Source organism: Indicator indicator, chromosome 40, assembly GCF_027791375.1.
Source record: "Indicator indicator isolate 239-I01 chromosome 40, UM_Iind_1.1, whole genome shotgun sequence".
NCBI lineage: Eukaryota > Metazoa > Chordata > Aves > Piciformes > Indicatoridae > Indicator > Indicator indicator.
Genome location: NC_072049.1, coordinates 504,690 through 518,847, shown reverse-complemented (window position 1 = coordinate 518,847; position 14,158 = coordinate 504,690). Strand labels below are relative to the sequence as shown.

Here is a 14,158-nt window from a genome sequence, read left to right as displayed (position 1 = left end):
TTTGTGGGCTCAGCAGCCTCAGCCTCCCCTCATCACCCTGCCCGCAATCGCAACCTCCCTGTCCTAATCGTCAGCTCAGCACACCCTGGGAGCTCCCTCCCTCCCTCCTGGGTGTGCCCACACTTACCACCCACTCCTGCCCCCGTTCCTGCTTGCCCAAGCTGCCCCAGCTCTGTGGCTGCTGCTGCTGAACTGCTGCTGCACCCCGAGCCTCCATGGCACAGTGGGCACCATTCTGCCCACTCCCTAAACTTGGCCGTGCTGGGCTTCAGGGGCCACCCTACCCCCCCCTGCAGGGTCACCACAGCCTGGCAGAGATCCTGCCCCCTGCAAAGCCCCAGAAGCCTGCAGCTGTCCTGCCCACATCCAGGGCCAGCTTGTTCCCTGAATCCACGGCACTGTGCTGCTCCTGGAGCTGCTTCTGCCTCCAGCCCCGACCCTGTACCCTAGGCTGAATTGTGATCCACACACACACACACACTCAGCCCAGCAGCAGGCTGCAAGTGGCTCCAGCTTGGTAGAAAAAGCACAAAAAGCTGAAGTTTGGCTTCAGTTGCTGCCCAGGGTTCCACCAAGGCAGCTTCCAGGCATTTCACCTCCATTCCTGCTCCAGGACCCAGAGCCTCTACATGCAAGAGCACCTGGGCTCAGCTCATGCCCCTACCAGGCAATACACACTTCCACCTGGAAGCAGATCTCCCTGGCAGGGTAAGTCCTGCTGTGAATGGGGGCAGGGGGTGGTGAAGAGCAGCAGGGCTGGGCAGGGAGAGCGACCAACCCATGGAGCTCTAGGTGCTCTGTGCTGCTCTTGGGCCTCCATGCCCAGGTGGGAGCCAGGAGCAGGGGGGGAGGGACCTGGAGGCTTCTCTTCCAGCTACAAACATAGAGGCAGCATCAGCATTTAATGTTGGAGCAGGAAAACAAAGAAATCAACAACCAGTCTGTGGGATTTCCACCCTGAGGGGCACTGGTGCCCCTTAGCCCTCCTCCACACAGGGTCCTCCCCGGCCCGGCTCACTCCTCCAGCTGTAAGAAAGAACTGAGGCACCTCCTCCTCCTCCATGCCCCCAGGCCCAAGCCCCTGGGCAGCATGGGGTTGATCTCCTGGCCTGGCTTGGGCCAGCCCCTGGCCAGCCATGGGCATTCCCAGCCCTGTCACTGCTGCCACAGGTAGGTCTGGATGGAGCTGGCTGGAGCCACAGCTGCGATGAGGCCAACCCGGTCAGCAAGCCCAAAGGTGATGTTCTGCGGGGACCTGGAGAGGGAGGAGCAGAGCAGGCTGAGGGTGAGACCTGCAGCAGCTCCCAAGCAGGAGGAACCACGTGCAAGTGGTCCCCAGCAGGATGGGGTCTCAGGCTAGGGGGCTGGGCTGCATCTCTCACCGGTTCAGAACCACCACCACTAGGGCACCGTCGGGGCGCAGGAAAGCTGTGTACTCCAGCTCTGTCTTCTTGGACTCCTTGGAGGCAACAAGCCCCACACGTTGGGAACCCTCAGGGATGAACTTACTGCATAAGCATGAGCAAGAAACAACCCCAAGAAGGGAGTCAGACCCCAGAAAAGTTCCCCTCACCCCCCACCCTGACAAATTCGCTCTTTTCCCATCCCCACAAGCTGCTACTGCAACCAGGGAGCTGGAACCTGGGAGAATGCTGGGAGGTCCTGACCCACCTGAAGTGCCCCATGTGGTAGAACATGGGCTGCTTGTAGAAGATGCCTTCGCTGCGGTCCACGATGACAGGGCTGTCCACATAGTTCTTGACCCAGTTGGGGCCTCCCTCCAGGTCTAGGGCCAGGTTCCAGTCAATCCAGCCGGCCACAAAGTGGTTCAGGTTCTGCAGTGGGACAGCCCAGATGTCTGCCCAAGGAATGGGGTGCCCACAGGAGAGGGAAGGTGCTAGCAGCCCTCTCTGGGGCCTGCCTTGCAGGGGTGATGTGGAGTCCTCACCGTCAGGATGCTGTGGCTGTACTGATTGCCTCTCTCCCAGCAGCCCAGGATCACATCCCGCTCCCAGAAATGGGCCCCGATGCAGGCCTCGGTGGCCAGGATGAAGTAGTCAGGGAAGAGCTCATGAGTGGGCACCACAGTGTCCTGTATGGGTCCAATGAAGTCCAGGTACCAGTGGATGCCAATGCCGTGGACATACCGAGCTGCTTCCTCATCCTCCAGGACCTGGCAGGGAGAAAAGTTGGGCACTGCCAGCTCTGACAGCACGGAGCCAGCACTGTGGATGGAGCAGATGAGCTCTGCAGGAGCAGGTCTGGGGCTCTGCCCCCACCCCACGCTCACCACTTTGGCCCAGTGGGGGAGGTGGAGCCGATTGTCATCCAGGATGATGAGCTGGACACGGGCGTGGGAGCTGTTGGCCAGCGCGGGGCCCAGGTCCTTCGCGATGAAGTCTCTCTGCTGCTCAGCCGTGAAGCCCAGGCACTGGAAGGGGTAGTTGTTGATCAGCCCTGCTGTGGGCTCGTTCTCTGCTGTCACTGCCCAGAAGGTCAGGTTGTGCTTGGAGTATTCATCTAGGAACCTGGGCAGAAGGGTGAGCCAGGGAATCACACAGAATCAACCAGGTTGGAAGAGACTTCTGAGATCATCCAGCCCAACCTATCACCCAACACCAACTAAACCATGGCACTAAGTGCCTCATCCAGTCTTATTTTAAACACTTCCAGGGATGGTGATTCTACCACCTCCCTGGGCAGCCCATTCCAATGGCCAGTCTCTCTTTCTGGGAAGAATTTCATCCTAACATCCAGCTCAAACCTCCCCTGGTGCAGCCTGAGACTGTGTCCTCTCCTTCTGTAACTACCTGGGAGAAGAGATCAACCCCCACCTGGCTACAAACTCCCTTCAGGTAGTTGTAGACTTCAATGAGGTCTCCCCTGATCCTCCTCTTCTCCAGGCTAAACACCCCCAGCTCCCTCAGCCTCTCCTCACAGGGCTGTGCTCCAGACCCCTCCCCAGCTCTGTTGCCATTCTCTGGACACATTCAAGCAACTTTCTTAAACTGAGGGGCCCAGAACTGGACACAGCACACAAGAATCTCCCCAGCACCACAGCTGAGGACCCCTGGGTATCTCCCCAGCTCTCTTCATCCAAAGGGACTCCTCACCGGACAAAATAGTTGGCCCAGGTCTTGTGGTACTTATCCCCTGCCTGCCCCTTCAATGTGCCCTTCCCCACGTAGGACTCGCTGGTCTTCATCCAGGCTGGGGAGGTCCAGGGGCTGGCGATCAGCGACACAGGCTGCTTGCTCATAGCCAAGGCTCGGTGCAGAAGGGGGATCTGCAGGAGGTTGAGAAAGAAAGACCACCTGAGCTGAGCCCCTGGGACCCCCTCATATCCCATCCCACTCCCTCCTGCCACCTGCCTTCAGCTTCGTGTCCTCATCTCGCAGGCTGAAGTGGGTGAGCTCATAGTCGTAGGGGACATCATCATAGGTGTAGGCATGGAGGGAGAAGTCACAGCTGGCCATAGGGAGCCGGACAAGGTTGTACTCCAGCCCTGCCAGGCACAGTGGTGTGGGATAAGCAAAAGCAGGTAGTGGAACAGGAGGTCTCCAAGCCCTGCTAGCAATCAGGCAGGGACCTGCGGGGTGCCCATCACCATCCCTCTCAGGTCCCCCCAGTGTTCTCACCTTCCTCAGAGAAGTAGGAGCGCAGGAGGTGGTCCTGGGCTGCTTCTGGCAGGGACAAGAGGTTTATAGCAGCTGCATCGGTGACGGAGCCACCAAAACCTTTCACCTTCTGGTACCTTTGTGTCGTGTCCACGGTCAGGACGAGATCTGCAGGGAGGGAAGGCAGCATGATGGTGGCTCACAGATGGGGTTTGGCTCATCTCTGCCAGCTGCAGGAGGTACCTGGTGCCTGCAGGCTGCGCTGGAAGCTTCCCTCGCTGCGCTCCAACCGCTTGCCAGCCTTGCTGCTCTCATACTTGATGTAGGTGCCCCGGGCTGGCAGCACCACGGGGTCCAGTGTGTCGCAGTAGGTGGCGTTGCAGACGCACACGATGGCATCGCGGCCAAAGTACTTGGGGCTGCAGGGCCGCGCACCTGGGGAGGATAGGCAGAGTTAGGGGCAGCTGTCAGCGTGGGGACACAGCTGCCAGAGCTCTCCTGCCTGCACCGGCTTGCTGCCTTTGCCCACACTGGACCTCCCCGGCATCCCAGCTCTGGCACAGTCCTTGGGCTCCTGACCCTGTCCCAGGGCACGCCGGCGCCCAAGCCACACCACCTCATTGCCACCACCACGATGTCCACCTCCCTCACCTGAGGTCCAGGGCACCGCCTGCAGCAGCAGCAGCAGCAGCCAGCGCAGGGCACCGGCACCAGCGCTCCCCATGGCCCCTCCGCGTTCCCTGCCGGTTTCCGGGCGGCAGAGCCCGTGAGTCGCGCTACCGTCAAAGCCTCCTGTCCCGGTGACACCTCGAGCCGGTGCCGCGCTGGCTGCCCGGCCTCACTCGCAGCACCGGAGCCGCTGGCGGCCTCGCCTTTAAGGGTGCCCAGGCTTCCGTTCCGCCCACGCCGCCGGTGCAGAAGCAGAAGCGGCACCGGCACTGGGTGGGTCCAGCCCTAAACCCGCGACGGTAACGGGGCCCCTGTCTCGGGGGAGCTTCACGGGCCGCTCACACCGCCCCCGTCCTCGGGGAGAGCCGGGAGGCACAAACAGGCACCGAGCAGTGGCCGGTGGCCAGCACCGGACCCGGCCAGACCGCTCCACCTCTACAAAGCCCCCTCCGGGAACTCGGTGACCGGCGTCCCGTCGATCATGTGATCAGTCAGCTGACCGCCTCGCCCCGCCCCTTCCCTCCGTCCCCCGGAGCTACCGGAGACACACCCGCGGGCGGGTGGCGACCACCTTTATTGGGTCTCTAGCGAGGGGCTGCGACCGCCGCGGGACCGGCCCCGCATCGCGGCCCCGGGCGCAGCCAGGCATGGGGGCACCGGCCCCGGGGACAGGCACGGCCAGCGCAGGGGACCGGCCACGGCCGGCGTGGAGACGGAGCTGAGCAGGGACCGGGAACTGGACACGGCCGGTGTGGGCACAGGGCTGGGCGCGGGAACAGGCACAGCTGGCACAGGAGACAGGGCAAGGGTCTGCATGGCCGTTCCGGCGTACAGGCACGGCCAGCGCAGGGTAGAGGCACGGCTGGCACAGGGGCTGGCACAGGGGACAGGGGCAGAGGACAGACGTGGCTGTCCCAGGGCACAGGCACAGCTGGCACAGGAGTCAGGGCAGGGAACAGGCATGGCCAGGGCAGGGAAGAGGGCAGAGGACAGACGTGGCTGTCCCAGGGCACAGGCACAGCTGGCACAGTGGTCAGGGCAGAGGACAGACGTGGCTGTCCCAGGACACAGGGCTGCTACCTCAGGGCTGTCTCAGGGCCCCAGCAGCCACCCCAGGGGACCAGCCCCTCGCCCTCACCCCGCCCGGGGAAGCAGCGCAGACCCCAGCCCCGCCGGGGCAGCAACAAGGTCCCAGCAATGTCCGAGGGCATGGCCCGGAGCGGGACACCACCCTCTCCACAGCGGGAAAGTGCCCACAGAGGCTGTGCCATGGCTGGGGACGCTGTCAGACAGCACTCTCCTTGCAGGCGCCGCTGAGGCTCCGGGGGCGGCTGCGCTCCAGCCGGCGGCTGGACAGGAGTCGGCGCAGGGAGGAGGTGGAGCTCAGGTCCCCGCAGCTCTGCAGGTGGATGCCTTCGTGGGGCCGCTCCGCTCCCAGCCAGGGGCTCCAGGGAACCTGCGAGCCCACAGGAACAGGCTGCAAGCCCCGTGGCTGGCATCCCAGTACCCTAAAAACTGGAAGCGGCAGCTGGAACAGGAAGCCTCTCATGTGACAATCTGAACTTCAAGCCCCGTGATGCTGGGCTGTTGTAGAGAGCAATGAGGTCTCCCCTCAGCCTCCTCTAGCCTGCACAAGCCCAGCTCCCTCAGCTGCTCCCCATAGCTCCTGGGCTCCAGGCCCTTCACCAACCCCTCTCCCTTCTCAGGACACACTTCAGCAGCTCAATGTCCTTCCTCTAGTGAGGGGCCCAGAACTCAACACAGCACTCAAGGTGTGGCCTCACCACTGAGTACAGGAGGATGATCCTTCCCTGGTCCTGCTCCGTGGTCCTAAATGTAAAGCCTGGCCCTAGTCTGAGCTCATCCTTCCTTACCAACCATTTCTTCAGTGTAGCTCTTCCCGGAGGACCTTAAGTAATATTTTCTCTGGGAATTACAGGAAGTGACTTCCTCCTGCTCTGATCCTGCTGTGGCAGGAGGGTCAGACTGGATGATCTTTCCAGGTCCCTTCCAGCCCCTAACATTCTGTGGTTCTGTGATCCCTGCCCGCAGCACCCTGCGCTCACCCAGCCATGCTGGAGGGTCCATGCTTGGGGGGCAGCTGGGTGGGGACACAGGGGATGAGGGCAAGGGTGGCAAGGGATGGCAGAGGTGTGCACCATGTGTCATTAAGGATGGGCTTGTTCCTGTCAGGGCCTCCTGGACTGCGCAAGGGCTCCAGCATCCTGTAAGCTGAGGCTGGAATGTCCCAGCAACTGCCTGCAGACTGCAGTGACTCAGGGGCAAAGCCAAAGCCATTGCAACACACAGGATTTTCCCACTCACGGCTGTGGTGGGGATGGAGGTGAAGGGGCTGCCGTGCCCAGAGGGGCTGGGCAAGGGCAGTGGTGCAGGAAGAAGGGTTTGCCTACAGTCCCTGCCTGCTGCTGGGGCCCTGGCACTATGAAGTGCATGGCAGGAGAATGGAGACTGTGGAAGGGCCAGCGTGGAGAATGCTGTTGGGGAACAGAGGGAGGGATAGGGTGTGGAAGGCAAGGGTGTGGATGGGACTTTCTAACAAAGAGGAACTGCCCCTGTGCCTTGGGGCACTGTGGCTACAGGAACAACCTACCTGCTTGTGTCCCTGGGAGCTGTGCCCAGGCACCTCCACCACGCCAGCTGCTGGGCTGCGCTTGGGTCTCTGCAAGAACCTGGCCACCAGCCCACGGGTGCCCCGGCAAACCTTGAGGTCCCCCAGGGAGCGAGTCGTGGTCTTTGACAGCTGCTGTGTCACCTTCTTGGAGGGCAGCAGTTTGCTCTTCCCCACCGAGCTGGCCCGGAGCAGCAGGGGAGAGTCACAGTGGGAACGGTGAAGGTGGCAGGCCTCTGAGCACAGCCCTGTGGAGATGCCAACATAGAACCATAGAATTGTCAGGGTTGGGAGGGACCTCAAGGATCAGCCAGTTCCAACCCCCCTGCCCTGGGCAGGGACACCTCACACCACAGCAGGTTGCTCAGAGCCACATCCAGCCTGGCTGCAAAAACCTCCAGGGCTGAGGCTTCCACCACCTCCCTGGGCATCCTGTGCCAGTCTCTCACCACGCTGATGGGGAAGAATTTCTTCCTAACATCCAATCTAAATCTTCACATTTCTATTTTTTTCCACACCTCCCCCCCTGTCCTATCACTCCCTGACATCCTAAAAAGTCCCTCTCCAGCTTTCTTGTAGCCCCCTTCAGATACTGGAAGGCCACAAGAAGGTTTCCTGGGAGCCTTCTCCAGACTGAACAACCCCAGCTCTTTCAGTCTGTCCTCATAGCAGAGCAGCTCCAGCCCTCTGCTCATCCTCATGGCCCTTCTCTGGACACCTTCCAGCATGTCCACATCCCTCTTGTAACAGAGGCTCCAGAGATGCCCTGACACTGCTCCTGGTGGCACCACAGCCCCCATGTCCTGCTGTCTCTCCTCCAGAGTAGGCAGGAGTTGTACCACCATGGGTCCCCTTGTTCCAGCCCCAATGGGGTGGGCATCACCCTCAAAGGGCTACACAAACACCCTCCCCCCACCCCTCTCCATTATATCCCAGTAGCTCCCAGCGCCCTGACCTGTATCCGCAGAGGAGTCGGACGCAACATCCTCCAGTGCTTTGGTATAAAGTACTTCCCTGAAATCTGCTGGGAGCAGAAAGAGCACTCAGGCATTGGCAGCATTCTGCTGTGGATCCCCCGGGGGAGCACGACACACCCAGCACCACCCCCTTCCTCCCAATCCAGCGCCACTGGCACAACCCTGGCACCACTGCTTGCTTCAACCCAGCTTGAATCCCACAGCCTGGCCATAGAGAAGGGTGGGCAAACCCTGCAGCACATCCTGCCCGCACCAGCCCAGAGGCTGCCAGCAGCCCTGGCCACCTACCAGCATGAGCAGCAGTCAGCACTCCGGGGTCACTGTGCGACCTCACCAGCGGGCGCTGGCTCAGTCCCGGGGCCGGGGATGAGGGGCAGGAGGTCTCACTGTTGCGCCGCCCCTGGGAGTGGCGCCCGGTGCCAGGCCCCCTGGAGGGGCCTCCTCCACCTCCCTGCAGCGAGCCCTTCTCCTTCAGCCGCACCTCGGGGAAGCAGGGACCCACGCAGCGGGACAGCCCCTCCAGGCGGTTGCAGCTGTGGGTGACGGCTCCCCCCACCAAGACGCCGTCGTGCCCGGGCTCTGCCGTGGAGCAGGAGTAGGAGCGCTCCCCCCGCACGCGGGGCTGGGGAGGGGTCTCCTCGAAGGGGCCCTGCAAGCCCAGCGTGGGGCTGTGTGCGTGGTGGCTGCACCGCACGCAGTCCACGCTCAGGCAGTAGTCCGCGCGGCTGCGCTGGATGGAGCGGAACAGGACGAAGTCGACCGAGCGCATGGAGCCCTGCAGCTCCAGCAGGCAGGAGTCCTCCGAGGGGCTGCTGTCCCCGGGGATGTCCATGATCTCAGACATCATCAGGGACCCGCTGTCCATGGACACTGCGAGGAACAGAGGGGGTGTGAGCAAAGAGCTGCCAGGATGAGTAGGGGCACAGGGTCAGAGGATGTTAGGGGTTGGAAGGGACCTTTGGAGATCATTGAGTCCAATCCCCACCCCCGTGCCAGAGCAGGAGCACAGAATCCAGCACAGGTCACACAGGAATGCATCCAGAGGGGGCTGGAAAGTCTCCAGAGGAGACTCCACAACCTCTCTGGGCAGCCTGCTCCAGTGCTCTGTGACCCTCACAGTGAAGTTCCTCCTCATGTTGAGGTGAAACCTCCTGGGCTGTAGTTTTATATCCATTGTCCCTTGGCCTGTCCCAGGCTGCAACTGAGCAGAGGCTGTCCCTGTCCCCTCCCTCTTGATCCCCAGCCCTCAGATATTTATAAACATTGATCAAATCCCCTCTCAGTCTTCTCCTCTTCACACTAACCACCCCCAGGGCTCTCAGCCTCACCTCACAGGGCAGTGCTCCAGTCCCTTCATCATCCTCACAGCCCTCCCTTGGACTCTCTCCAGCAGATCCCTGTCCCTCCTGAACTAGGGAGCCCAGAACTGGATGCAATATTCCAGGTGAGGTCTCACCAGGGCAGAGTAGAGGAGGAGGAGAACCTCCCTGGATCTGCTGGACACACTCCTCCTAATGCACCCCAGGACCCCTTTGGCCTTCTTGGTCACAAGGGCACATTGCTGACCCACGGAGAACTTCTTATCCACCAGGACTCCCAGGTCCTTCTCCACTGGGCTGCTCTCTAGCAGATCACCTCCCAGTCTGTACTGCTGCAGTTTATTCTTCCTTCCCAGCTGCAGGACTCTGCACTTATCCTTGTTGAACCTCATTAAGTTCCTCTCAGTCTGTCCAAGTCTCTGAATGGCCTCACAGCCTTCAGGTGTCTCAGCCAAGCCTCCCAGTTTGGTATCCTCAGCAAACTTGCTGAGCAGACTCTCTGTCCCCTCATCAATGCCATTGATGAAGATGTTGAACAGGGTTAACCTTGTAGCATAGGGTTATGGGTTGGACTTGGGTGATCCTGAGGGTCTTTGCCAACCTGAATGTCTCATTTGGATGTGGTGCTTGGGGATAATAGAAGAGGAAGCTCAGGGGAGACCTTATTGCTGTCTACAACTACCTGAAGGGAGGTTGTAGCCAGGTGGGAGTTGGTCTCTTCTCCCAGGCAACCAGCAACAGAACAAGAGGACAAAGTCTCAAGCTGTGCAGAGGGAAGTTTAGGCTTGATCTTAGCAAGAAGTTCTTCCCAGAAAGTGAGATTGCCCCTTGGGATAGGCTGCCCAGGGAGGTGCTGAGGTCAACGTCCCTGGAGGTTTTTAAGAAGAGACTGGATGAGGCACTTAGTGCCATGGTCTGGTTGATTAGTTAGGGTTGGGTGATAGGTTGGACTGGATGATCTTGGAGGTCTCCTCCAACCTGGTTGATTCTGTGTGTGAAAAAGGTTTAGGGGTGAACCTTGTAGAGTAGGGTTATCGGTTGGACTGGGGTGATCCTGAGGGTCTTTGCCAACCTGAATGTTTCTGTGTGATTTTCCTGTGTGTACAGGTCAGTCCCCACCCCCCACCAGGTCTTCCCTACCTCCAGGCTGAGGTAGGCTGCTGGGAGATGCTCACCTTCTCCACTGAGTACGATGGAGGGGACACGGTCACAGGTACAGGCGTGAGATCCATCTGTCAGCTGTGAGTCAAACAGGGTGGCCTGCAGGAAAGGCAGGGTCAGGGCACAGGCAGAGCAGGAGCCCAGCCCCGCCCTGCCAACCCCCTGCCCACATCCCCCATGCCTCTCACCTGGCTGTCTCCCCGCAGCCCCATCACAGTCTCGTAGGAAGGGGGGAAGTCTGTTGGGTAGAGGGGCACAGGGCTGTCCATGGAGCCGTTGTAGGTGATGCTGCACAGGCAAGAACACAAAAGCCACATCAGGTGGCACAAGCCCTGCTTGGGGGGCAGATGGGGTCCCCCCTTTTCCTGTACCACAGTGATCCCACTCCCCTAGCCTTGTTCCCACCTTTGTGCATCGGTCTCAGAGCTGCAGGTGTACTCAGGTGGGTAGTAGGGAGGCGGTGGCACTGGGGGCACAAACTCCTCAAAGTCCATCATGCTCTGCAGGAAGGTATCAGGTGGGGACGTGCATTCCAGGGTCACAGAGCTTGAGCGCTGAGGGACCAGCTGTGGAAGGGAGCAGAGGGGAAGTTGACATCCCTTGCCCAGGCATCCAGCAAGGGATTTGTGTCCTGGGTCTTAATCTGAACCCAGCTGGGGCCCCCCAGCCCCATCTGCTTCTGGGCGAGGGCTGGAACTCACCACGTGGACAATGTCAAGGGAGAAGATCTGGATGCAGCACACAACAGCAGAGAGACTGCAGATGATGGTGGAGAAGGTGGTCAAGCCACAGACGCTGAAGAGGAGGTCCTGGGGAGGAGTGGGGTGAGCTGCAGACGCCCACAGAGCATGGCTGGGTGTGCAGCCACTTCCCCAGGATGCCCTTCCCTCCCCCCAACCCCAGCTCCCCCACCTTGAGTGCTACTTGGATGCTCCGGCAGTTGGGGCTGGGGAACATGGTCAGCATCTCGCCCTGGTGGCTGCAGGAGGAGGGGGGAGGCTCTGAGCGGATCTGGCAGCAGACACAGGAGTCCCTCTCCTGGGGACAAGGAACACTGTGAGGGACACTGTGCTCTCCACCGAGCCACCCGCCAGGTCCCCACCACTGCTTCACGGTTCCCAGGTCCCCAGAGCTCCGCAACCAGGGAAAAAGCTGCACTCAGCTGCCTGGCTGTGCAGGAGCACTGCAGGGCCACTGTGGCAGCCCCCAGCCAGCCTCACCCTCTCACAGGCCTCCAGGGACTTCACCAGCTGCGCGTTCTGGCAGGACAGGATGGACCCAGCGAGGCTCAGCATCACGCCCAGCACCGACAGCAGCGTGAAGAAGGTGATCTGCAGCAGGGAAGAGAGGGAGCAGGGAGCTGATGCACATGACACATCCAGGGCCATGAGAGGGGCTACTCGGCCCCCTGGTATTGCCTTCCCCATCCTGGACCCCTCCCACCTGCAGAGAGCTCCCTCCCAACCTACCACCAGAGTGAGTGGCCGCTTCCAGGAGACGATGCCAACAAGTCCAGACAGCGCCAGCTGCAGACACACAAGGCCCAAGAGTGAGGATGGGGAGGGGTCTCTGCCAGGCAGCATTGTCCAGAGCAGCCCCTGCCCTTGGACAGAGCCCCCCCAAGCCCTGTGAACCTGGAGCCAGCCCAGGAGCAGCAGAAGCAGGGGCGTAGGGGCAGCCCTGGCACCACAAACCAGGAGAAATTGCTGATTCAGGGCACTGGAGAGCCTGGGGACTGTGGGCAGCAAACCTGCAGGGTCACTGTGGGGTAACCCAGGGTCTGCCCCAAGGTTCCTGTGCACAGAGAGGGCAGGGCCAGCTCCAGGCCTGTCCAGTCCCCTGCCCTGGCACACTGCAGCATCCCACAGCCCGTCCCTGCCTGCAGCTGCAGCCCTGCCCAGGGTTTGCCAGCTCAGCACGCACCGTATCCAGCCCCCCAGCACCGCTCTGGGGGTCCCCATCCCTTCCAGAGTCACTCTGGGGGAACCCTTGGGATTCTCCCACAATGCACCGCGGCAGCCACAGGCAGAGGGTGGGGGAGCCGCGGGGCTGAACTCCCCTGGGACCGGCGACAAATTCAGCATCCAAGGGAGCTGCAGGGACCCGGCAGGGCAGGTCAGTGCCGGACTCCCCATCCCCCGCGCATCGCCTCGACCCCAGACTCACCGAGAAGCCGGCCCAGGACGGGCAGGAGTGGCGGATCTTGGTGGAGGGCGTGATGGTGGCCGCCACCAGGCTGAAGGTGACAATCAAGACGCCCAGGATCACTTGGATGAAGCCCAGCACCAGCAGGATCTGTAGCCAGGTCTTCTGGACGCGGAGCTGAGTGAGGCTGCGAGCCGGGCGGGCGGTCAGAGAGCGGCTGGAGTCGCTGGGGGAGGGCATGGCTGCCCCGGAGGGCGAGAGGGGGCTGCCGGCCCCGGGGCACCCGGCGGCCCCTCGCCAGGACCGGACCGGCCCAGGGGAAGCAGGAACGGACGCTCTGCGGGAACGGACCGGGCTCCACCTTTCGCCTCCCGGAGGAGATGCTGACGGCGGCTCTTCTCTGTCCCCACCCCGGGAGGGGGACTCAGGGCAGCGCCCACGGCCACGGGGAATCCGGGGGGCGCCAGAAGCTTCACGGAATACTCCCGGGAACAGCCTCACCGGTACCTTCGCATCCTGACCGGAGAGCCGGCCTAGAGCTCCCGACCGGGGACAGAGCGCGGCCCCGGGGCTTCCTCCTGCGCTCTCGCCGTCCCTCGAGCACCGGGCCCCCGCCGGGGGATCATCCCGCCCTGCGGAGGCCGAGAACCGCCGCCCGGGACACGGCGCCCGGGCCAGGCCGCCGGCCCCCGGTGCAGCGCCGGGAGGCGGAAGCCGCGGGGGGCCGGGCAACGGGCGGGGGTCCGGCCGCCGCCCAGGACCATCCCGGGGAGCGGGCGTGGGGAGGTGGAGGCGGCTCCCGTTGCCGGGAGTGGCCCCCAACACGGGCCGGTACCGGCGAGCGGCTACGGGCGGGTTCGTCGCCCCGCACCCCGCGGCCCCGCACGGAGCGGCTGGCGGGGACGCCCCAACGGCGGAACGCTGCGCGGAGCGCGGCCAAACATTGCCCCCTCTGGGCGCCCCGCTCCACCGGGACCGGGGCGCCGGGGCCGCAGCCCGGTGGCCGCGCCCGCGATAGGAAGCGGAGTAAGCTCAGGCGAGGCTCACGGCAGCAGCTCCGAGCACGCTCCTGGCGGCAGCCCCGGCCGCGCCCGCCCCGGGGCCGTCCCTCCGCGGCACGCCGGGAGCTGTAGTCCTGTCCCCCCTCCCCGGGAGCCCCTCCGCTTCCCGCTGTCAGCGCACACAGAAGCTGGAAGGCGCAGAGTGAAACTTGATTTATTCCTTAAATAAAACCTGAAGGCGGCTTCGCGTCGGACACAGAAACACACTGGGTGGGGGGCGGCGGGAGGAGCGGCCCGCGGCAGGATGGGCACGGCCGGGGCAAGGGACCGCGGCCACCGCCAGCGGGACAGGGCAGGGAGCTGCCGCTTGCAATGTTCCCCCCACCCAGATGAAGGCACGAAGCCTCTCGCCAGCCCGGGGGCAGGGGGGACAGACCCAAGAGCAGGGGAAATGGGAGCAAAGCAGAGCTTGTTAGACCCATCCCAGAGACATCAGGGCCACAGCTCCCCGAGGACACTGGCACATGGGAGAGGGCACACAAGGGGTTAGCAAGGACACAGCTTGTGCTGGGCAGCACTGGGCACAGGGACTGGCTGAGCCCTTGAGAAGGGAGGAGTGTGAAGGCCTCTGGGAATGGAA

The 14,158-nt window shown here is 62.5% G+C and overlaps 2 protein-coding genes across 2 annotated transcripts; both read right to left on the bottom strand.

Moving 5' to 3' along the window:
* Positions 1–1,155: 1,155 nt before the first annotated feature.
* Positions 1,156–4,769, bottom strand: LOC128978891 (lysosomal acid glucosylceramidase-like). The gene is made up of 12 exons (XM_054396927.1): positions 4,726–4,769; positions 4,425–4,571; positions 4,269–4,357; positions 3,861–4,052; positions 3,639–3,785; positions 3,372–3,505; positions 3,114–3,286; positions 2,291–2,528; positions 1,949–2,173; positions 1,672–1,835; positions 1,383–1,508; positions 1,156–1,255 (listed from the first exon to the last, which is right to left on the bottom strand). Exons 1-12 carry the CDS (start codon positions 4,767–4,769, stop codon positions 1,156–1,158), a joined length of 1,779 nt encoding a protein of 592 aa, XP_054252902.1.
* Positions 4,770–5,571: 802 nt separating this feature from the next.
* ENTREP3 (endosomal transmembrane epsin interactor 3) lies at positions 5,572–12,757 on the bottom strand. Its single transcript, XM_054397045.1, has 12 exons — positions 12,539–12,757; positions 11,842–11,898; positions 11,593–11,703; positions 11,285–11,410; positions 11,074–11,181; positions 10,778–10,938; positions 10,561–10,660; positions 10,387–10,471; positions 8,181–8,762; positions 7,871–7,939; positions 6,898–7,163; positions 5,572–5,742 (listed from the first exon to the last, which is right to left on the bottom strand). Exons 1-12 carry the CDS (start codon positions 12,755–12,757, stop codon positions 5,572–5,574), a joined length of 2,055 nt encoding a protein of 684 aa, XP_054253020.1.
* Between the last annotated feature and the right edge of the window lie 1,401 nt (positions 12,758–14,158).